This window comes from Bubalus bubalis, chromosome 21 (assembly GCF_019923935.1).
Source record: "Bubalus bubalis isolate 160015118507 breed Murrah chromosome 21, NDDB_SH_1, whole genome shotgun sequence".
NCBI lineage: Eukaryota > Metazoa > Chordata > Mammalia > Artiodactyla > Bovidae > Bubalus > Bubalus bubalis.
In genome coordinates this window covers 28,049,521-28,071,906 of record NC_059177.1, presented here as the reverse complement: position 1 = coordinate 28,071,906, position 22,386 = coordinate 28,049,521, and the positions used below count along the sequence as shown (strand labels likewise).

The 22,386-nt window shown below is 47.2% G+C and overlaps 1 protein-coding gene across 2 annotated transcripts in view; it reads right to left on the bottom strand.

Moving 5' to 3' along the window:
- PDZRN3 (PDZ domain containing ring finger 3) overlaps window positions 1-16,682 on the bottom strand; it is a 272,619-nt gene extending 255,937 nt beyond the window's left edge. The window contains exon 1 of one of the 2 annotated variants that reach the window (XM_044933793.2): window positions 15,380-16,682. In XM_044933793.2, the coding sequence (XP_044789728.2) occupies window positions 15,380-16,102 (723 nt within the window). In that variant the 5' untranslated portion in view covers window positions 16,103-16,682. The remainder of the gene's footprint in view (window positions 1-15,379) is intronic. The other variant, XM_025273086.3, reaches the window with a different exon arrangement.
- Between the last annotated feature and the right edge of the window lie 5,704 nt (window positions 16,683-22,386).

Sequence of the window (22,386 nt, the reverse complement as noted above, 5' to 3'; positions counted from 1 at the left end):
TTCATCAATGGTATCAATCTTTATCATTAATTTGAACCAACAGCGAGACTAAAACTTGCAGAATCACCCTAATAGTTTGGAGATGTAAATGCAATATTTTGCAAACTGAAACAGTTTATATCTTTCTGCCTTGGAAATGGAAAAGGTTGCTAAGTCCACATCTTGCTTTATCTTAGCTGAAAAAGAAATACATGGGAATTTGAGTGAGTTATCATACATAGCTTACATTTCTGGCTTTCATAACTAATCAATGATAGAAACTGCCAGGTCACAGTAATCTAAGGCAGATAGCTCTGGTTGGACAACCTCAAATGAGGCAAAAAGGAGAATGCACAGCTAAATGATTAAAACAGACTCATTTTAAATCTACTGTGTGATAACTATTTCTTTTAAAAATGAAAAATAGAGAAATCATATTACATTAACAACAATAACAGCTAACTTTTACTGGCTCTTTATCATGTGTTGGAAATTATACTAAGCACTTAAGTGCTTTATTTTGTCTAATAATCCAACCAATCTTATCAACTGGCGCTATTACCATTCTCAAGATATAGGTGGGAAGATTGGGAGGATTAAAAAAGCTCGTCAAGGAGCTAGTAAGAGGTCACTGGCATTTAAACCCATGATCTCCTAGATTCTAGACCTCAACTCTCTACACTAACGTCCTTCTTGTGTGGAATGTAGAAGAGTGCCATGTAGCCTGGCAACATGTTAGGTCCCACCCAAGTTGATTCCCTTGATGGCATTCCAAAAAGTTCCACAAAGAAACTCATTATAGGAGGTCTTGGCCAGGAAACCAGTACCAGAACAAAACTGTAAACTCTTTATTGAACTATTAATCTCCAAAAGATCCAGCCTGAGATACTCAGAGACACCTAGGTCTGGTCCCAAACTCAGAGATCTCTTTCCAGGGACAATGGAGACCAACTGAGACAATGCCTGAAACAACATCATTTAGCCAAACAGCAATCTGCAAAGTTAACAAGTTAACAGTCAAGTTAACCTTCTAACCCTCCCTGCCAGATGCAATCAACCGCAGGGTCTAAGAGAGCATGTTCTCTTTTTCTAGAAGTGTGTTGACCCAGTCTGTTGTCCAGCAGGCTTACACACTGGCTTTAGGTGACATTGCCTATTTTAGGACTGATTTACAGGACTGAGCCACCACATGGAAGTTTCAACACATGATGCTGGGAGTGACGACAGAGAAGAGAAACGCTCTGGCTCGACTGAATTACTTTCATTTCTCTAACTCTCAAAGGTCAGTTCCTTTTCTCCGACACCCTGAGCTCCATTCTGATTTTTCCTTTCCACTTCCTTCCCCCTAAGCAACCTGAACTACTTTTGTTTACTTTCTGATTCTTCAGAAGAAATGTTAATAGAGAATTTTAACAGGAGGCTTCACATAATACCATGTTAACAGATTAATTTCTGATTAATGATTTAATCTGTTCCTGGGTTCAAAGTGTATCAGGATAGAGGGTATTTAAATGATTCTCATTCAGTTATACTCTACCCAGCAAAGCAAAGAAAGTGAAAGTGTCAGTCATTCAGTCATGTCCAACTCTTTGTGACCCCATGGACTATATAGCTCTCCAGGCTCCTCTGTCCATGGAATTCTCTAGGCAAGAATACTGGAGTGGGTTGCCATTCCCTTTTCCAGGGGCTCTTCCCAAACCAGAGATCAAATCTGGGTCTCCTGCATTGTGGGCAGATTCTTTACCATCTGAGCCACAAAGATCTCAAGAGATGGATAAATGGAATAAGGACAAAGGCTCTCATCAATGCTGCTTTCCCAGCTGTTCACAGATGTTACGTTTGTAAGTAACATCATTCATCTAAAGGAAATTTTAATTAATATTGCTCTGTCTTGGTAGTTTATCATGACCCATGCTTTGAAACTTTCTCAGTGTCTTGGTATAACAAAATAAAAGATGGGAAAGGGCTCTCTTTCACATAAACAACTGAGTAACCTAAACATCAGGCTTTTGAGGCAGGTATTATATCAAAGCTCTGTACCTGGGAAACTGAGGCTCTGAGAACTGCATACACTTGCTGAAGATCACGTGGCTGCCAAGAGGGAGGGGCGGGGTTGGAACCCAACCCACGGACTCCAACAGCCAAGTTCTTGCTAGTGTGCTGGTAAATGTGTGCACCCTACCCTAAACCCCTTTGCCTCAAAATACTCAGCCTTCACATTAAAATGTCAGGAAGGATTAGACATCTAATTTGTTTTCTAATTAGAGTTTTAAGCAAGGCTTATTCGGACTATGCACCAACAGAGGCAAAGATCAGACTTTCTATTATACCCTGAACAGTGTCATAAGAATACAGTGCCCTTCATAGGAACAGGGTGATGGTTAAGATCCTGGACTTCGGAGTCAGAACGTGACTTTAGTTTTTTCCTTCTGAGGAGGAGGAGAATAATGGCTTCTTCCGAAACATGAATGAGATGGGGCTATTCCTGCCCAGTGCCTCTGTACCGGGCTTGGCCGATAGCAAGGACTCCAGACATGAGCCAAGCACAGCACCATAGTACTCTCTGACCACATAAATGACTCTGCTACCAAACCCCAGAAATGGAGAATGTCTAATCCTAAATTAACTTAGTCTACAGCAAGTCTGGGAGAGCTGAGGCCTGCAGTTAAGCAAATAAAGACAGTTACATGCTCATCACAACATCTGGCCCTCAAATGGGAACTATATCCACGTACACATTTCTCCTCTTCCCAAGTCTGGAGAAAAAGCAGCACGGTCTTGGAGGGCTGCTGAAGGGCCAGGAGGCAGATTTTATTCTGGAGGCGGTGGGAGAGAGACATGATACAGACAAGGGGAGCAGCTCGGCCTGAACCTGGAGCTTCAGGGCCAAGGAGATAGGATGGGCAGAGGGTACTGATCACGGCTGGGGCGTGAGGAGGGAAATCAGACAAAGGACGTCCCCGGGCATGGAAGGAGATGTCCTCACGACAGGACAGAAGAGACATCAAGTCAAAGAAAGTGCGGACTTGGATACGGACAGTGGAGGAAGGAGCTGGGAACAGAGGACACCGGAGGGCTGCTGAGACACTGGGACAGCTTCCAATTCTACCAGAGGACTGAGTCTTGATGGGCGGAGAAGAAAGGGAAAGGGAGAGATTGGGAGTGATGTATACACACTATTGGCACTGTGTATAAAACAGGTAACTAATGAGAACCCCCTGTACAGCACAGGGCAGGGGTGCCCAGCTCCGGGATCTAATGACTGATGACTTCAGGTGGAGCCGATGTAATAATAAGAGACATGAAGAGCACAATAAATCATACTGAATCATCCTGAAACCATCCCCAGCCCCTGGAAAAGATTGTCTTCCATGAAACTGGTCCCTGGTACCAAAGAGGTCAGGGACTGCTGGCGTAGGGAACTCTACTCAGTGCTCTGTGGTGACCTAAATGGGATGGAAATGCAAAAAAAAGAGGGGATATATGTGTACATATAGTTGACTCACTTTGCGGTACAACAGGAACTAAGAGCAGCATTGTTCAGTTCACTTCAGTCACTCAGTCGTGTCTGACTCTTTGCAACCCCATGAATCACAGCACGCCAGGCCTCCCTGTCCATCATCAACTCCCAGAGTTCACTCAGACTCACATCCATCGAGTCGGTGATGCCATCCAGCCATCTCATCCTCTGTCGTCCCCTTCTCCTCCTGCTCCCAACCCCTCCCAACATCAGAGTCTTTTCCAATGAGTCAACTCTTCGCATGAGGTGGCCAAAGTACTGGAGTTTCAGCTTTAGCATCATTCCTTCCAAAGAAATCCCAGGGCTGATCTCCTTCAAAATGGACTGGCTGGATCTCCTTGCAGTCCAAGGGACTCTCAAGAGTCTTCTCCAACACCACAGTTCAAAAGCATCGACTCTTTGGCGCTCAGCTTTCTTCACAGTCCAACTCTCACATCCATACATGATCACTGGAAAAACCATAGTCTTGACTAGACGAACCTTTGTTGGCAAAGTAATGTCTCTGTTTTTCAATATGCTATCTAGGTTGGTCATAACTTTCCTTCCAAGGAGTAAGTGTCTTTTAATTTCATGGCTGCAGTCACCATCTGCAGTGATTTTGGACCCCCCAAAAATAAAGTCTGACACTGTTTCCCCATCTATTTCCCATGAAATAATGGGACCAGATGCCATGATCTTCATTTTCTGAATGTTAAGCTTTAAGCCAACTTTTTCACTCTCCTCTTTCACCTTCATCAAGAGGCTTTTTAGATAAGGGTGGTGTCATCTGCATATCTGAGGTTATTGACATTTCTCCCACAATCTTGATTCCAGCTTGTGCTTCTTCCAGCCCAGCATTTCTCATGATGTACTCTGCATATAAGTTAAATAAGCAGGGTGACACTATACAGCCTTGAAGAACTCCTTTTCCTATTTGGAACCAGTCTGTTGTTCCATGTCCAGTTCTAACTGTTGCTTCCTGACCTGCATACAAATTTCTCAAGAGGCAGGTCAGGTGCTCTGGTATTCCCATCTCTTTCAGAATTTATTTAAATTTCAGAGTTTATTGTGATCCACACAGTCAAAGGCTTTGGCATAGTCAATAAAGCAGAAATAGATGTTTTTATGGAACTCTCTTGCTTTTTCGATGATCCAGCAGATGTTGGCAATTTGATCTCTGGTTCCTCTGCATTTTCTAAAACCAGCTTGAACATCTGGAAGTTCACGGTTCACGTATTGCTGAAGCCTGGCTTGGAGAATTTTGAGCAAAGAGCAGCATTGTAAAGCAGCTATATTCCAACAAAAATTTAAAGTGAGAGAACTTGATGGGGGGGACAACAAAAATGGAAAAGAGATGGTACCTCCTTGGCAGCTTTTCCTAGAGTCGCCCCCTATTTTATTACTCTTCCTGAATGGCAGGGTCTCTTCCATCCAGAGCCAGAACTTGGGAGGGCAATGAGCTCTGACTTACAGTGCTAACTTGGGGATGGGAAATAAAGATGCCTTCATATTCTGGAGTCCAGCCAGCACTGGTTCCGTGGGAAGCAGGCACAAAGCTCTAACAGATGCTCAGCCCCCCATCTCCACCCCAGAATCCAACTCAAGCAGACAGTCAGGCCCCCAGTGCACTGCAGGGTCTCCTCAGAAGCTGCTTAGGTCTTTCGGAGGGTGACAGGGCAGAGACTCAGTAACCTGGGAGAAGGGGGCGTGGCATGAGCCATCCACAGCAGGTAAGTTGCAAGCAGAAATAGAAGCTCCAAGTTCAGGAACATACAATCGGTTCTGCTGAAAATACGCTTGGCTATTATACTCCAACATGTAACTACCAGATCAGTGTTTAAAAAAAACAACACCCGATTAATAATCTGCTCAATTTAAGGTCTCACTGGACAAGATTAAGAGGGAAATAAAAGTCACGGTGAAAACACAGAAGTCACAAGTCCTTTGTCAGAAAGACACCATATGGTAGCTGTTCTTGTTTTCAGTCCAAGAATGTAAACTGTCTTTCTATGGCACAGTCCCTCTTCCTCTCAGCATCACTCTGAAGTCACCGCACCGCTCTCCTCCAAACAACCCGGCCTCAGAAACTTGGACGCCAGCCATCTTCTAATCTATGTGGCGGCCCCCAAAGTCCATCCACGCCACCGTCAATGTGGATCCTTTCTACAAACTCCTTTCCGCCCCGTGACGGGTGTTCCTTGATTACTGCCGCCGTGGGACTCGCAGCTGAGAACTGGCTCGACTGGAAAGCCGCCTGGCGGGTTGTGAGCACTGTAATTGACTGACCACTCGTCTGCATATCTGGGATGACGCGACACCTCTCGGCCTCAGATTATGCAAAGCTCTCAAAGACTCACACAGCTGGGAAACAGCTCTGTCTGTTGACTAGTGACAAGAGAGGGCAAAAATGTGGAGGGCGGGGCTGGGGGGGACCAGGAGACAGAGCTGGCCACCAGACATTCTCTCCCAAAGAGACGGGATGCCTTCTCTTTCTCTGAACTGAGATGCTTCTGTCATCTTCGTCAGTCAAAATATGCTTTTAATGGGGAAGCAGCCTGGACTAAGCCCTCCCTGTAATTGCAACCTCAGTTCTGAAGAAGGTATTCTTGGAGGAAGAGCAGAAGGGGAAACTGCTCATGCCTAAGACCAAAGGGAGTCTTAGGGAATGATGCTTGAAAACAAATTGGAAATGGATGAGATTAACAGAAGTATTAGCAGCATGTACCTGCCACGAGAATAGGGAGGATGAAGAGAGATAAAGGGCGTGGGGGGACAGGCAAAAAGGAACAAAGATTTCCTGGATCCACAGACTAGGAAACATGCATCCATAAGCCAAACAAGATGGTTTTGAAGAATACCCTCAGAAATTAAGCACAGATTGTCAGTGTCGCCCTAGGCCAAAATATACACATATTTTTAGCCTGTTGCTGTTATATTTAAATAACCTGAGAAACCCCCAAGTCTACTTTTCCATTTGCATGAGTTTGATTTCAAGACTGTGTCTCTCATTTTTATCATCTGCTCATCCGCTTTTCTGGTGAACACCTCCAGGCGACATTTTCACTGACACAACAAACTAACTTAAGGGACTACAGCGTTTTCCCATTTCCACTTGATGGACTGCAAGGTGGTCTCCATTTTTGAGATGTGACCATCCAGTCACCCAACCCAGAGCATTTTCTCCTCCAAATCAGAAACAAAGCAAAGGCTACCCAGCTGTAATGTCCTATGTTCCCGCTCACAGGATGGTGGGAGTTTGGACTGCCTCCCCTCCTCTTGTTTTTCCAGTAGTCATGTATGGATGTAAAGAGTTGGACCATAAAGAAAGCTGAGTGCTGAAGAATTGATGCTCTTGAACTGTGGTTTTGGAGAAGACTCTTGAGAGACCCTTAGACTGCAAGGAGATCAAACCAGTCAACCCTGAAGGAAATGAGTCTTGAATATTCATTGGAAGGACTGATGCTGAAGCTCCAATACTTTGTATACCTGATGAAAAGAGCCAACTTGGTGGAAAAGACCCTGATGCTGGGCAAGACTGAGGGCAGGAGGAGAAGGGGGTGACAGAAGATGAGATGGCTGGTTCTCATCACCAAATACATCAATGGACATGAGTTTGAGTAAATTCCGGGAGTTGGTGATGGACAGGGGGGCCTGGCATGCTGCAGTCCATGGGGTTGCAAAGAGTCGGACGTGACTGAGCAAATGAACTGAACTGACCTCTCGTTAGTTTGGTAACTGCAAAAGGACAAATGAATACACATAAACATGCAGTAAGCACATTTTGTTTGCGGCTTTAGGTACAGCCCAGAGCTGTTACCCAGATGCAGTGCAACTGACATGAACACCCCTCTTTCTCAAAGTCTCCAGCACTGACAAGCAGTTAAAGAGACACCCAGAGAACAGGTTACCCAGGGGCAGACTGAGGCTTGCAATGAGCCTGTGATCCTTTGAATAAAAGATCCCTTTCCTTCTTCTCCATTAAACCATCTCCAATTTCTAAAGTTTCTTCAGTGATTTACTTGGAGAAGAACCCCAAACCTACAGGTACTTAATAAATGTTCAACAAATGCTCGGTAAGCCTGATTAGGATCCTGCCTGCAGGAGAGCCAGGTTCGATCCCTGGGTCAGGAAGATCCCCTGGAGAAGGGAATGGTACCCACTCCAGCATTCTCAACTAGAGAATTCCATGGACAGAGGAGTCTGGTTGGCTCCAGTCCATGGGGTCGCAAACAGTTGGACACAACTGAGCAGCTAACACTTTCAAACACTTTAATTTTATCCTAAAGCCTGTCCCATATGGGCATAGCATTAGCCCATTTTAGAGATGAGGCAGTTAAGGCTAACAGGAGGTTAGAGGATCCTCCCAGAGACCCTCAACAATGAGGCAGAAGGAGCACAGGAGCCTGCATATCACTGACTCCAGGGTTTGATACTAATCAACACCAGCTCAATTCAGGGTACCCTGGAGCTGCCAGTGACACAGGCCTGCATCCAACCCTGACGTGAAACCTGAATGGGACTTCACCCCCTTCCTGATCATGTGCAGCAAAGACACAGGGCACCTGAAAACAGCTTCTCGCAAAATTCTAGGGTGACCCCTCTGTCCAGGACTCATTTCTGTACAGGTCCTCTGCCAGGGGAAAAGCTCATTAGACTCCCTTTCCTGGAGAAGGGACCACTGCAGGGCCCATGTACACGTGGGCTGCACTGTGGCTCCGCCCCTTAGGCTCCCCATAAACAGACTCACGGGGTGGGGGAGAAAGATGGACGCCTGGGTCCATCTGTTAGTTATTTTCTTTACAAGAGTAATCATTATGTTACACCACTTCCCTTTCTTATTGCAACAGGCTTATTAGAACCCCATTAGTCGGGGGGACAGAGGTGACCCACAACTCGGGTGAGCAAAGAACAGAACGACGTGGTGTTTTCAAAGACACAAGTGGGTGTCTAACGAATCCAGGGGTGAAAGCTGTGCACATTCCCCTTGTACCCAGCGGTGCCCATCCCAGTGCCTGGCACACGGTGTGTAAGCACGTGAGAACCTAACCCGAAAGAACACATTCGGAAGAATTTCATTTGCTTCCTACCACCAGCCACTCTTTAACTTACTAGGTTCAAAATTAAGGAATGATTAAAAATTAGGGAATGAGGCATGATTCCATCCAAGACACCATCTTTTTCTTTTCCTTTTGTCTCTCTTTTACAGTGAGAACCTGTTTTGTTTTATACTCCACATGCTCCACACCAGACCTCTGAAGATGGGAATTACAGCCTGGGGTGAACCCACTTCATCACCATGAACCACAAGCCATGGGACCAACTTGGAGCCAGAAGATGATGCTGGGGAAGTTATTTGACCTTCAGAATCTTTCTTTTTCCATCTGTAATGGGTTGTGGGTACTAAGTTTGCAGAGTCTTTCTGAAGTGCTGGCACGTAGAGAAGCAGCCCTTTGGAAACCTGTATGAGCCTTTGGAGGGGACACTGCCTCAGGAGAAAATACTGTCTCATTTTGGTAACAGCTTGGAATCAGGTTCTGGGTTCAAATCCCATCTCTACACAATTAGAATCCGAATCCATACAACTTCTAGTCTGAACCCAGCTGTTTTATAGTGTTTTACAATCTGTCTCTCTTACCAAAAACACCCCAAAAAACCATCTACCAAATGAATAAGATGGGGAAGTTAATGTGTGTACATACACAAAGCACCCTAAGTGTATGCTGCTGCTAAGTCACATTAGTCATGTCCGACTCTGTGCGACCCCATAGACGGCAGCCCACCAGGCTCCGCCATCCCTGGGATTCGCCAGGCAAGAACACTGGAGTGGGTTGCCATTTCCTTCTCCAATGCATGAAAGTGAAAAACGAAGTCACTCAGTCGTGTCCGACTCTTAGCGACCCCATGGACTGCAGCCCACCAGGCTCCTCCGTCCATCGGATTCTTCAGGCAAGAGTACTGGATGGCACCCAGTAAAACTCAATGAATTTTATTTCTCTTCCTTTTAAGCCCTGTGTCTACAGCCAACACAAACCAGCTTATACATAGATTCTCTCTCATCAAATATTTTTACAAAGAAGCAAACACCATTTCTGAACTCAGAAAGAACCACTTACAGATAGACGGCAACAGAATTCCCAATTCCTATTATTCAGTTATGATCATTTGAGCCAGTGTAGCTGGGAAACACATCTGTAAGCTGAATCCTAGTTTTCTATATATAGCACTGAAATGAAATGGATGCAACAGCCCACAAGTTGTTTTAGCTGAACTGGGACAGCACAGAACAGTCATTCTCCTGATGCTTTTCAGAAACAGAAAAGACACTGAACTGTGAACACTCTGATAGACACATTTCAAAGTGTTTGGACATCTGGAACACCTTTCCATACAACTGTCTATTATAGATTCACTGTCTCCAGGAGTTCTGAAATGGACAAAACTGTTTCTGGGATTTGGGGCTTTATACAGTTTGATCTGGGTGGATCCTGGGGAAACAAAAAGCATGTCTCCCGCAAACCTGGAAACAATTTTGTTCACTTGCAGGTCACAGAAAAACTCATTCTTTTCTAAGAGTGAGCTAACAAGTTCACTCTTGGTCAGCAATCTGAAAAGTTTTGACGGCTGACAAGACACCCTTTCGATCTTGAATTTATCCACTGAAAACATATCAAGAGTTCACAGGGTACCTGGTGACCGAACTGGTGCCAGGACATAGCCCTGAAGAATGCACACATGGTCCTTCCTTTACCGTCCCTCACAGACAATAAACAGCTCTTCCTGTTATTCAGTCACAGCAGTGAAGAAGGCCATGCAGGCGGAGCAACCAAAGTGAGTCTCAGGGTACCAGCCCTAGTCCGTCAGGCCAGAGAGGGAGGGCTTTCCGCAGGTGATGATGGTGGGAGCATAGAAAGGTTATCTAGCCATGAGCAAACCCCAAGTGCCGACAGCAAGGCAAGGGGTAGAAGGTGAAGAGTTGGAAAACCTGCCGGTCACCTAGGTTACCTAGTGATGAGCAACTGGAAAGACTATTCCTAGGGGAAAAAAGAGCAAGGGCAAAGGCCTAGGGGCAGGAAAGAGCTCATGGGTCTATTCTCAGAGACCACAGAACCTGGGAAGAGAGACTAAAGCAAAGAAGAGCACAGGCAGGCAGGACCCAGAGTGCGCTTCACCTTACATCCATCCAAGAGAAACTCAAGGCACAGCAGGCTTGAAGTTCCCAGGTGGCGCAGTGGTAACGAATCGACCTGCCGATGCAGGAGATGTGGGTTTGATCCCTGGGTCCGGAAGATCTCGTAGAGGAGGAAATGGCAACCCCCTCCAGTATTCTTGCCTGGAGAATCCCAGGGAAGAGGAGCCTGGTGGGCTATAGTTCATGGCGTTGCAAAGAGTCAAACATGACTTAGTGACTGAGCAGGGTATCAGATTTACATTTCTTTCTTTTTTTTTTTAATTTTATTTTATTTTTAAACTTTACATAATTGTATTAGTTTTGCCAAATATCAAAATGAATCCGCCACAGGTATACATGTGTTCCCCATCCTGAACCCTCCTCCCTCCTCCCTCCCCATTCCATCCCTCTGGGTCGTCCCAGTGCACCAGCCCCAAGCATCCAGTATCGTGCATCGAACCTGGACTGGCAACTAGTTTCATACATGATATTTTACATGTTTCAATGCCATTCTCCCAAATCTTCCCACCCTCTCCCTCTCTCTCAGAGTCCATAAGACTGTTCTATACATCAGTGTCTCTTTTGCTGTCTCGTACACAGGGTTATTGTTACCATCTTTCTAAATTCCATATATATGCGTTAGTATACTGTATTGGTGTTTTTCTTTCTGGCTTACTTCACTCTGTATAATATTCCCAGCATGAGGTCACTGGAAGGAAGCAAGAAGATACAGAGAGGGAACAGCTGTGGTCTAGGTAAGAGGTGATGGGGGTTGAGACCAGGGCTGATTTCTGTCCCAGAGGGGCAATGACAGTATCTGGAGATATCTGTGATTTTCATACTGTGGGAATTGCTCCTGGCATCTAGAAGGTAGAGGCAAGGATGCTGGTCCGCATCTTATAATGCACACAACACACACACACACACACACACCACACATAACACACACACATAACACACACACACCACACACACACACACACACACAACCAAGAATTATTCAGCTCAAGATGCTAACAGTGCTGAGGTTAGGAAATCCTGGTTTGGACCAAAGTGATGATCTGATGGGGCTTGAGAATGGTGAACAGACTCAGGAAGTGTTCAGGAAGTAAAATCAAACAGGTTTAATGAAAGACTGAATGTGGGGATAAAAGAGCAGATGCTACTGAGGTTCAATCTCAAGTTTCTCAAAAATTCCAAGGAAAGTTGTGCCCAGAACCTTCCCTTTCCCAGAAAGTCAAAGACTTTTTTTTTTTTTTTTGCTGTGGAATGCCTTTGTTCCTAGAATCAGGTGGTAAGTCAGGGTGGGAAACTGAGGCTGGGAGGCAAACTCTTTAACATCTTTAAGTATAGTTTCACCAAGTCTGCTGTAGCCTGGATAGGGCTGCAGATTGGTTCAAGATGCCTTTCTGGGCCATGTTACCTATCATACAGCTGCTAGGCGCTCTGGGTTTGAGAACTATGCACTGGTCCTTCATAAAATATTCAGGAAGAAATGTTTAGACAATGATCAGTAAAATCATAACTGTGTGAAGAAAAAGAACACATGTTGGTCTACATCTGTACTTGAGCCTAAACTCTCTGTCTAGCTGAGCAGTTACCCAAAATGTGCTAGGTGGCCCAGCATCAGCTGGGAACTTGCCAGAACCTCACGCTCCATACCAGCCCCTAATGGGGCAGAATCTCCAAGGGTGAGATTCAGGAATCTCTTGTTTCATCTCCAGATGATTCCAATCATATGAAGGTTTGAGAAGACCTGTTTGAGCTCACCTTTCAGAGCAGAAAAAACGATGCCAAACCCTAGCTCTAAACCCTAAATGCTTAAGTGTTTGTTGCTCAGTGGTGTCTGACTCTTTGCGACCCCGTGGACTACAGCCTGCCAGACTCCTCTCTTCAGCGGATATAAAAAATTATAATCTAAGATTATTTAAATAATGCCAGATCATTTTATGGTACAAGTTCTAAAGCCCTGAAGAAGGGGTATGGAAAAATCTTCTGAGTGTTTCTTATCTACTTTAGCTCTTAACAGAGAGGTAAGCGATAGGACTTTTAAAAAAATAATAAAAGTTTTGTGCATGCCCGTTTCCAAGGAATATAAATCCTTCTGCCTTTTAGAAGAGAATAAACAGTACCCGGTGGGAGCAGAGAGTCCGGCCAATGAAATAAACAAGTTCTTAAACAGCTTGCAGTGGGAGGGGGTCTGTCTGGCAGATGCAGGAACAGCAAAAGCTTTCCCCAAGGGTGACTAGGGGTTAACTTTAAGGCAAAAGCAGTGCGCTTTCCCCTAAGGCCTGGGCTGAGACAGCCAGGGTCTGAGGCCAGAAAAATGAGTTCAGCTTTCAGGCCAGGCCTTTCTTGGCTGTTCTCAAGCCAGCACTAAGGTCCATGATAGTCCTGAGCAGCGCTCCAACTCCAGAAGGAAACTTTAGTCTGTAAGCTCACAAAACAACATCTTGTCCCCAAGCTTAATGCCCCTGATTATCCTCCTGACTCACCCAACAGAACTTCAAAAACACCCATAATTTTGATTCAAGTATCATATTTTTGATTCCGAGAGAGAGTTTACCCAAACACTCCAGAAAGAAAACAGAAAGGCAAGAAGAAATAATAAACCAGCTTAACAATGAATGATGTATAAACTCCAGGGAAGTGAATGGCTTGTTTATAAATAAGCATCACTTAAAACTCCGCAGGAAGTCCAGATGACAGCATAAACAGGAGAAACTCCGGGAACTCCTTCACCCCAAGCCCGGCGCCTGCTTGTAGACAGAGCTTGGCCCCCTGCTTTGGGGACTTGCAAGCTCACACCAGTCTTTTGTACGCCTGTGCGGTCCTGGGTGAGCCTCAGAGCTGTAAATATTTGCCCTTCGCCCAGAGCCGGCCAGCTGCTGGGGCTGCAGCTGACAGGCCGGGGGCCAGGACAGGGCGGAGGCGAGAGCGGGGAGTTGGTGTGCGCTATGGGAGAGGGGGCTGGGAGAGGGCCAGAGAGGCGAAGTAGACAAGCAGACACAGGCAGGCCCCTGGGGACCCCTCAGGCGCACACATTCTCCTCCCCTGCAACAGGCAACCAGAGTGGCAGCGGCATGGCCCAGGTGCCTCACCAGTTGGTGAAAAGGTGGCCTCTGCAATCACGGGAAACCTTGGTTCTCCGTGGGTGACTGTGTCCCCTCAGGGGATAAAACACGCAGACATTTCTGGTGGTCACACCTAGAGGTAGGGGGTTCTACTGGAATCCAGTAGGTAGAGGCTAAGGACGCCGCTCAGTGCACAGGACAGCCTCCTATAGCAAAGAATTTGGGGGTCCAAAATGTCAAAATGCCCAAGGTTGACGACTGAGGTGGAACCTGAATCCTAGCTCTGTCTCGTGAGTCACCGTTTGACTCTGGACAAGTTCTGTGACCTGTGCCTGCTTCCTCATCTCAGAGGATTACATACAGAATGCATGCAGAGTGCTTCTACTGTGGCTGGTACATAATAAACCCTCAGGAAATGGTACTTGTGGTTACACTGAGAAGTGACACGATGGTAGCTAAGAGCTTGGGCATCCGTGGGTTCGGAACCCACTTCTGCCACCTCGAAGCCATGACTCAGGGCCAGGGCTGCCCCTCACTGGTCCTGAGTTCTCGTCTGCAAAACGAGAAGCAACCTGCCTCCCTTACTTGATTAAAAAGGAAACAGCTGAGAAGCACAAGAGCTTAGCAGAGGGCCTGGAGCAAGGCAAGCCTCCAGCAGTAGAGGCTGTTGTAATTATACCAACTCCCAGGACAGGGGGATGGCTTACAAGGGAAGGAGGGTAAAGATAATTACAGGCAACACTTGTTGAGCATTTGCTCTCTACAGGGCAACTTGCTAGATCCTTTTCATATGTTCTCTCCCTGAAGCAGGCAAAGAATCTATTTTACATTTAGAGAGATTGAAGCACCTGGGATTAAGCCACAACATTAGCCAACAGCCCAGACTCGAAAAACAGTTCTAACTCCGGAGGCCTCACTGCCAATTATTACTTTATATTTGGTGGCGGTTCCTTTAATTCTTTCTGGAATTCTTTCAATCCCTGGAGGAATACCACAGGAGGGGCCTGGCAGTGTTTCACCCCCTGTGTCACATCTCTAGGGCCCTACTTTTCCAACTTGAGAGAGCTTAAGCAGCTTGCTCAAGGTCAGCCAGCTAGTTGGCAGCAGAGCTCACACTGGAATCCAGCTTTTACTCCAGCGGCCTCTCTTCTGGCAACCCTGTTAACCTAGTCTTGAGGGGCTGGGCTGTGGGTTCCTTTGATTCTTTCCGGACCGCCTGAGGGTGCATGGATATAGTTAACATCGCGTGTGTCAGTATCTTATCTCCTGTACACGTCTAGAGGAACCCTGTTTCCCAACTTTCAAAGAGGTTAAACGACTTGCCCAAGATCATCCATCTGGTCTGTACCAAAGCCCCTACAGGGTTCTCACTCAAGAGCCACACTCACTCTTAACTCTGCGCTGCTCTCGAATTCCTTTTAGTTTTTCCAGAACCGATGAAGCTGCTGCAGCTATACTTCACCCTGAGTTTAATCTGTAAGGACAACAGTTCCCAAGTTGAGACTGTTTCCCCGACCTGCTCAAAGCGATCTATCTGGCAAGGAGTGTTAGAAGAGGGAGGCAGAGATGCTCCCGGAAGCTCCCGGTAACACCAAGACTGCAGGGACTGGGAGGCGCCCCAGGGCCAGTAGGGGGTCTGGGCGGGCGGCGGGCGCCTACCTTGCCGCCGGGCGGCGCGGCCACGCAGCGGCTAAGCGAGTCAAGGCGCGCGCTGTACTCGGTGAACTTCTTCTGGTAGCGCAGGGCGGTCATCTGCAGCTCCAGCTGTGCGGCGGCCAGCTGCGCCACCAGGGACTTCTCACGCTTGCCGGCTCGCAGCGCCTCCTTCTTGAACGCCTTGTGCAGCGCGCCCAGGCGGGCCTGCAGCGCGGCGTTGTGCGCCCGTAGGGCCCGTGCACAGCAGTGGCCTCCGGCGCGCTGCTCGCCGTGCGTCAGGGGCAGCCCGCAGCCCTCCTGGCAGCGGCCCACCGGCCGCGCGTCGCACGCGTCGCGCATGTGCGCCTCCACGTCTCGCCTCAGCAGCACCTGGCCGCAGCCCGCGTGGCGGCAGCGCGCGGGCGCGAAGTCGCAGCGCTCGAGGTGCTCGGGCAGCTGTTGTAGCTTGACCACCTGGCCACAGCCGCGCGCCGCGTGCGCGCACTTGATGTCCAGCTTGAGGATGAGGCGCTTGAGCGGCAGGACGTGGTTGAGCTCCTTGGCCGAGAGGCGACCGCGGCAGCGCGCCGGGCAGCTGCCCTCCTGTACCACCCAGGGCAGCACACAGCCGGCGCAGAAGACGTGGCCGCACGGCGTGGTCAGCGGGTCCTCCAGGACCTTGTGGCACAGAGCGCACTTCAGGTCCGGGTCCACGTCGCCGTCGAAGCGGTCCAGCTCGAAGCCCATGGTGGCGGCCGGGGCCCGGGGTCGCCGCCGGGCGGCCGGCCGCCCCCTCCCTCCCAGCGAGGCAGCCCAGACGCGCCGGCAGCGCCGCCCGCTCGCTCGCTGGCTCTCCCCGGACTGAGCCTAATTGCTCCAGACTTCCTCGGAAAATGCCCGAGGAACAGAACTCCTCGGCCGTAATTGCGCGAGCGCGTGCGCAAGACCATTCTGCCTCGGCGGCCTCCCGCCCGCCCGATGCAAAAGGGAGGAGAGAGGGAGGGAACTGGAGGAAAGTGGGAAGACCCAGAATCTCGCCGAGGGGACTGGCCCGCCCAGGACGCCAGCCTGAGCCCTTCTCGGGAAACTCCACTCCTCTGTCTTGCAGTTTTCGCTACAAGAGACAAAATGCCAGCTGAGAAACCTCAGAGTTAGCCTCTAATGATGCTGCAGCCGCCCAGACTCGTTTCCCTGGAGCCCCGTCCGGGCCAGACTGCGACTTCTGACTCCAGTCCGCGGCCTCCGCTTTCCGTGGCTGACTGCAGAGAGATTTAGTATGGGGTCTGCTATTTCAGCACTTACGGTCTTTATTTATTTATTTCATTCCAGGGAAAGTTACAGAGCCGGCGGGACGCTCCGGCAGCTACAGGTCAGATCCGAGGTTCAGCGGATCCCGAAGTTTGCCAGGCCAAGGTTTCCAGGTGCTGAGAGCGAATGTATGAGGGCCAATTTTCGGAAACGAGAGCTCCTCACCCGCTGCAGCCTGGCTCCACCCAGTTCACTTAACACCTTTGACTTGTCTGCCCTGCAGTATGGTGCTGGGCCCTGCTACATTGGTCCCTTTAAAAATCATAAGTACAGTATTGTGAGAGAGCGGCAGCTGTATTTAAAAATTATTTTCCCCTATTACAAAAGAAGTAACCCTGGTCTTACATTGTTAAAAACTGCATAGTGTAGAACTTCGAGAAGTTACCCCATAGTCCCCCGCACTCCTGTGCTCCTGTGAACTGTCTTCCTTCAATTTTTTTTTTCCCCTTTGTATGCACTTTGTTATATTTCCATATTCCAATTGAGGAAACTCAGGCTGAGAAAAGGCAAAAAATAAACTACTCCTGAAGACTCTGTAGAGCATTCTTTCTCAAATTTTACTGTGGATGCAGATTCTGAGCCTGTAGGTCTGGGGTGGAGTCTGAGAACCTGCTTGTGAAAAAGAGCCTCCAAGTGGTGCTGATGCCATTACTCAGTGGATTTCCACCTGATTGGGAAGTGGCAGCCCATGAATCTGGACGTTTTGCTTCTGCTGGGGAGTAGTTTCAAGCAGGGCAGTTTTCAGCAATAGTACTTTGGAATTCCAACTCACATGATCAATTCATAGCAACATCCATGGATTTGGTGATTTTTTAAAATTTTTCTTTCTCTACCCCAGGCTCTAGACATGGCTAAGAAACATCTGGCCAGAATTGGTAAGAAAGAAATCAAGCTATGGCATTCTCATTTGGGAAGTGCTGCCAGATCCTGAATAGTGAAGTGGAAAAGTTGAATCTCAGTGTTTAGTGTGGCTCTGGGGTCTGGAAAGTGGGATTACAGCATCCATTTTGTCTAATTGCTTTTACTTCTCTCCTTTCTGTGGCTGAGAAAAGCCCATGACCTTTTTCTTCACTATGTAACTGTTTTGCCAGAGTAAGAAGGTTGCCTTGATGTCCAAAAGGATTACTTGTTTTGAACTGGCCTTTCAAAAGTTGTCACTGATTAGATTTTTTTAGTGCCATGTTGAGGTCCCTGGATAGTGTTCTTTCATCTGTGTTGGTGGCATTTGTTGTCTATTTGTGGTAGGGACTTTAATTGCTTAAATCAATTAATGCATTCCTTTGCTAGTTCTTGGAATATAATTGGCCTTTGTTCAGATAAGCATGTGCCAGAAATCCTCCATCAGTATATTTATTAAGCAGCTCACAGGTTCTCAGATAATGGGTAAGAAACACATTCTTTCACCAAAGGTGTGTGGGCCTGTCAGTTTCATAGGGTGGACTAGTATCAACAGGGTGATCCTCGTCAAACCAAACTGGTTTTGAGAAACAGGGAAAGCTTACTGCTTACTTTGGGTATGCTACTGCTAAGTCGCTTCAGTCGTGTCCGACTCTGTGCGACCCCATAGACAGCAGCCCACCAGGCTCCTCCATCCCTGGGATTCTCCAAGCAAGAACACTGGAGTGGGTTGCCATTTCCTTCTCCAATGCGTGAAAGTGAAGTCTCTCAGTCGTGTTCAACCCTCAGCGACCCCATGGACTGCAGCCTTCCAGGCTCCTCCGTCCATGGGATTTTCCAGGCAAGAGTACTGGAGTGGGGTGCCATTGCCTTCTCCTACTTTGGGTATAGGTTTCTCTTAAGATTTGTCCCACCACCCCCACTGCATCGCCAACTAAGAGGCTGTTGATGAAATGCTACAGCTGAGGCCACAGAAAAACTATAGCAGACTGTGGATTGGCCTCTTTAGGCAAAAGAGTGACATGAGTTTGAGCAAGCTCCGGGAGATGGTGAAGAACAGGGAAGCCTGGAGTGCTGCAGTCCATGGGGTTGCAAAGAGTTGGACACGACTGAGGGACTGAACAACAACAAAAGAACAGCAGTCAGGAATGCACACAAAAGGATTCCAGAGCCCTCACTCTTAACATCTGTGAGTACACACTGCCTCCCCCATAACTCCTAAACTCAAAAGTCATCGCCTTACAGATATATAGATAATCACTCTACACCTCCAGCATTACTCATCTCCCCTTTCTATCAGTCCTCAGTTTCCCCTGAGCTTTAGATAATTTGTGGATTCAGTACTAGAGAAAGGGAAAAAAAAGGGCAAGTTTTTTTTTTTTTCTTGTTTTTGGTGGCTTCCCTGGGCTTAAATGTATATACTCTACCAGCCAAAACAGCACTAGACAATTAGATTAATAAGCATCTTTTTTAAAAAACCAAATTAAAAGTACCACCAGGGTTTATTAAGGTATATTTGTCAAGTGTGAAATGTCTCAATCAGATTGCTTGCCTCCTACCATAGCAATGTCAGCCATTCTGGGGCCTGCAAGATTCATCCCTGATGACTCAGATGGTAAAGAATCTACCTGCAATTCAGGAGACTCAGTTTTGATCCCTGGGTTGGGAAGACCCCCTGGAATAGGAAATGGCTACCCACTCCAGTATTCTTGCCTGGGGAATCCCATGGTCAGAGGAGCCTGGCAGGCTACGGTCCATGGGGTCACAAGAGTCAGATACAACTAACTCATACACAAGTAAGATAGGTCATCTTTGACCTGGACTGTGGAAAACTTGGGCAAGTCAGGATGAGCTCACACAGTGGGAGCTTTGGACAGAGAACAGGAAGCGTTGGGAAAATGTTTCTTACCTGCTTCTGTGCACAAGTCTGGTGCTGCACATCAGCAAGACGTCATTCCTGTCCCTCCAGATGAAATGAGCTTCTACAACACTTTGGACGTTCCCTGTTGTAACACTCATCCCACTTAAAGTCTCTGAACTTATCCAGCAGGTATTTATTTAGTAGGTAGGCTTCCCTGGTGGCTCAGATGGTAAGGAATCTGCCTGCAGTGCTGGAGACCTAGGTTTGATTCCTGGGTTGAGAAGATCCCCTGGAGAAGGGAATGGCTACCAACTCTGATATTCATGCCTGGGAGATCCCTGGACAGAGGAGCCTGGCGGGCTACAGTCTGTGGGGTTGCAAAGAGTTGGACATGACTGAGTGACTAACACACACACACACACACACACACACACACACACATGCACGCACGCACTAGGAAGATGCTGTTCTGGTACCAGGGCGACAGGTGAACAAGATGTGCTCACTGAGCACTCCTTCCAGGCTGGGGAGATGCAGACATCCAGACACAAAGAGCTTCCTAAGACAATGGTGTGATAGGATAAGTTCTCTTGAGCAGGGCTACTCAGAGTGTAGTCATAGGTACAGGCAGAACCAGGGAGCTTGTTAGAAATGCAGTCTCAAACTTCACCCTGCACCTACTGAGTCAAGACCTGCATTTTAACATCCCCAAGAAATCAGTGTGCACCAAAAGTTTGAGAAGCACAGCTTTAAAGACCATCCACCAAGACAACTTGCTGGACAGAAATCAGAGGAGACCGTTCCAAATAGAGAAGTCTCATGAGAGGAAATGAGATGTGGCTTGAAAGATGAGACAAGCCAGCAACAGTCAGCAGAAGATTCCGGGCAGAGAAGCAACAGAAAGTGCAGTGGTCCAGAGGGAGTCAAGCTCTTGGTTTATTGAAATTGGACAGAACATCCCTGGAACAGGCTGAGAAGGGGGGAGAATAGAAGCAAATAAGGGTAGAAAAATAGGCAGAAGCCAAACATCCAGTGGGCTGCACAGCTTACACAGTAAGAAGTGTTCATTGCCTTTGTGAATGCTGGATGCCGGTGTTAAAGGGTTTTGTCTCTGTCTAGTTCTCAGCCAACATTCTATTAGAGAGTCAGGGCCTCGTGCCCATATTCTATCTCACGTGGGTATCACTTAAGTGTTCCTGCTCCCTGGTCCATGTAAGTTCCTGCTGCTAGGATCCTGAGCACAGGCTAACTCTAAGAGCATGAGTGTCTGTGTCACAGGATGGGTTAAACAGGCCGCTGTGGCCTACAGTGTATATCATTCATTTAATATGTTGTTTCCAGAAGGAAATGTATTCTGAAATTGAGAGCAACCAACTCTCATAACAGAAGAAAATGGCAGCCCACTCCAGTATTCTTGCTTGGAGAATTCCATGGGCAGAAGAGCCTGGTAAGCTACAGTCCATGGGGTCACAAAGAGTTGGACACGACTGAGTGACTAACACTTTCAACTCTCATAAGAACAGCTGGATCATGCTCTGGTTGAGAATTGGCAGGCCGTGCACAGAAAAAGTGTGCATGTGATAAATATGATTCTAAAGATGCATGTAGATTCTAAAGATGCACTGTAGACATTTGGAGCTGGAAGAGACCTTCTCTTTTATTCCACAAATACTTATGGAACCTTTGTCCTATAAAGAGCTTAGAAGGAAAGAATATGAAAAAGGACACAGGCCCTCTTACCTTTAAAGAGCTTATAAGGCCCCCAGTGCTAAAGCTGAAACTCCAGTACTTTGGCCACCTCATGCGAAGAGTTGACTCATTGGAAAAGACTCTGATGCTGGGAGGGATTGGGTAGGAGGGATTGGGGGCAGGAGGAGAAGGGGACGACAGAGGATGAGATGGCTGGATGGCATCACTGACTCGATGGACGTGGGTCTGGGTGAACTCCAGGAGTTGGTGATGAACAGGGAGGCCTGGCATGCTGCGATTCATGGGGTCACAAAGAGTCGGACACGACTGAGCAACTGAACTGAACTGACTGAACTGAAGGCCCCCAAGGTTGCCAGAAGTTCCAATAGTTCTAATACAGAAACAAATATGTTAAGTATCTTATCCAGTCCCACCTACTCACTATCAGATGAGGAAATGGAAGCTCAAAGAAGTTAGATGACTTTCTAAATATTTATGATGCAACATACTCTCATAACATACACCCAGATACCCTGCATGCCAGTTCAGTGGAGAGAGGATTGGACTAAGTGTTGGGAGATGAATGTTTCAATGATCACTGGGTGGCCTTGGGTCAGTTATATGAGTGTATACAAACATAAATGTGTATGTATATGCAATGTAATTAAGAGAAGCAAACCCCTAATTCTCAGAGACCTCAGTCTGAAGAATTTTCTTTCCCACTCTTATCCCCTGGTGTGGATATCCATATGGTCACACAGAGCCCCAGGCGCCTTCCACCTCATGGCTCTGCCTCCTCAAGTCCTCTCCCTAAAGTCTTCTCCATTTAGTCAGTAGATGGGGAGAAAGAAGGAAAGACTGCTTTACTGACAAGGCTTGAGGACGGCGTACATTATCTCTACTACTTTCTATTGGCTGTAGTCTAGTCACAGGCTGGCAGTGATAGTATGGAAATCTGGGAAATGTGGTCTATCTATGTTCTCAGGAAAAAGAATTAGGTTTGATGAGGATTCTAGCCAATGTATCCATATGTGTGTATATGTATATGTGCACACCCCATATGAGTGTATATACTTATATGTGCATATACGCATATACACACCCGATCCCATACATACACTCACATGTGCCAGAAAATAGATTATGTTGAGCTAATAGAACAGAAAAACCAGAGAATAAACAAGCTAGATTTTTATTTCTCTCTTCAAGAAAACCGTATGACTTATAGTTAGCAGCCCATGGCTGATATAGTGGCTTGCAGGTCACAAGGACTCAG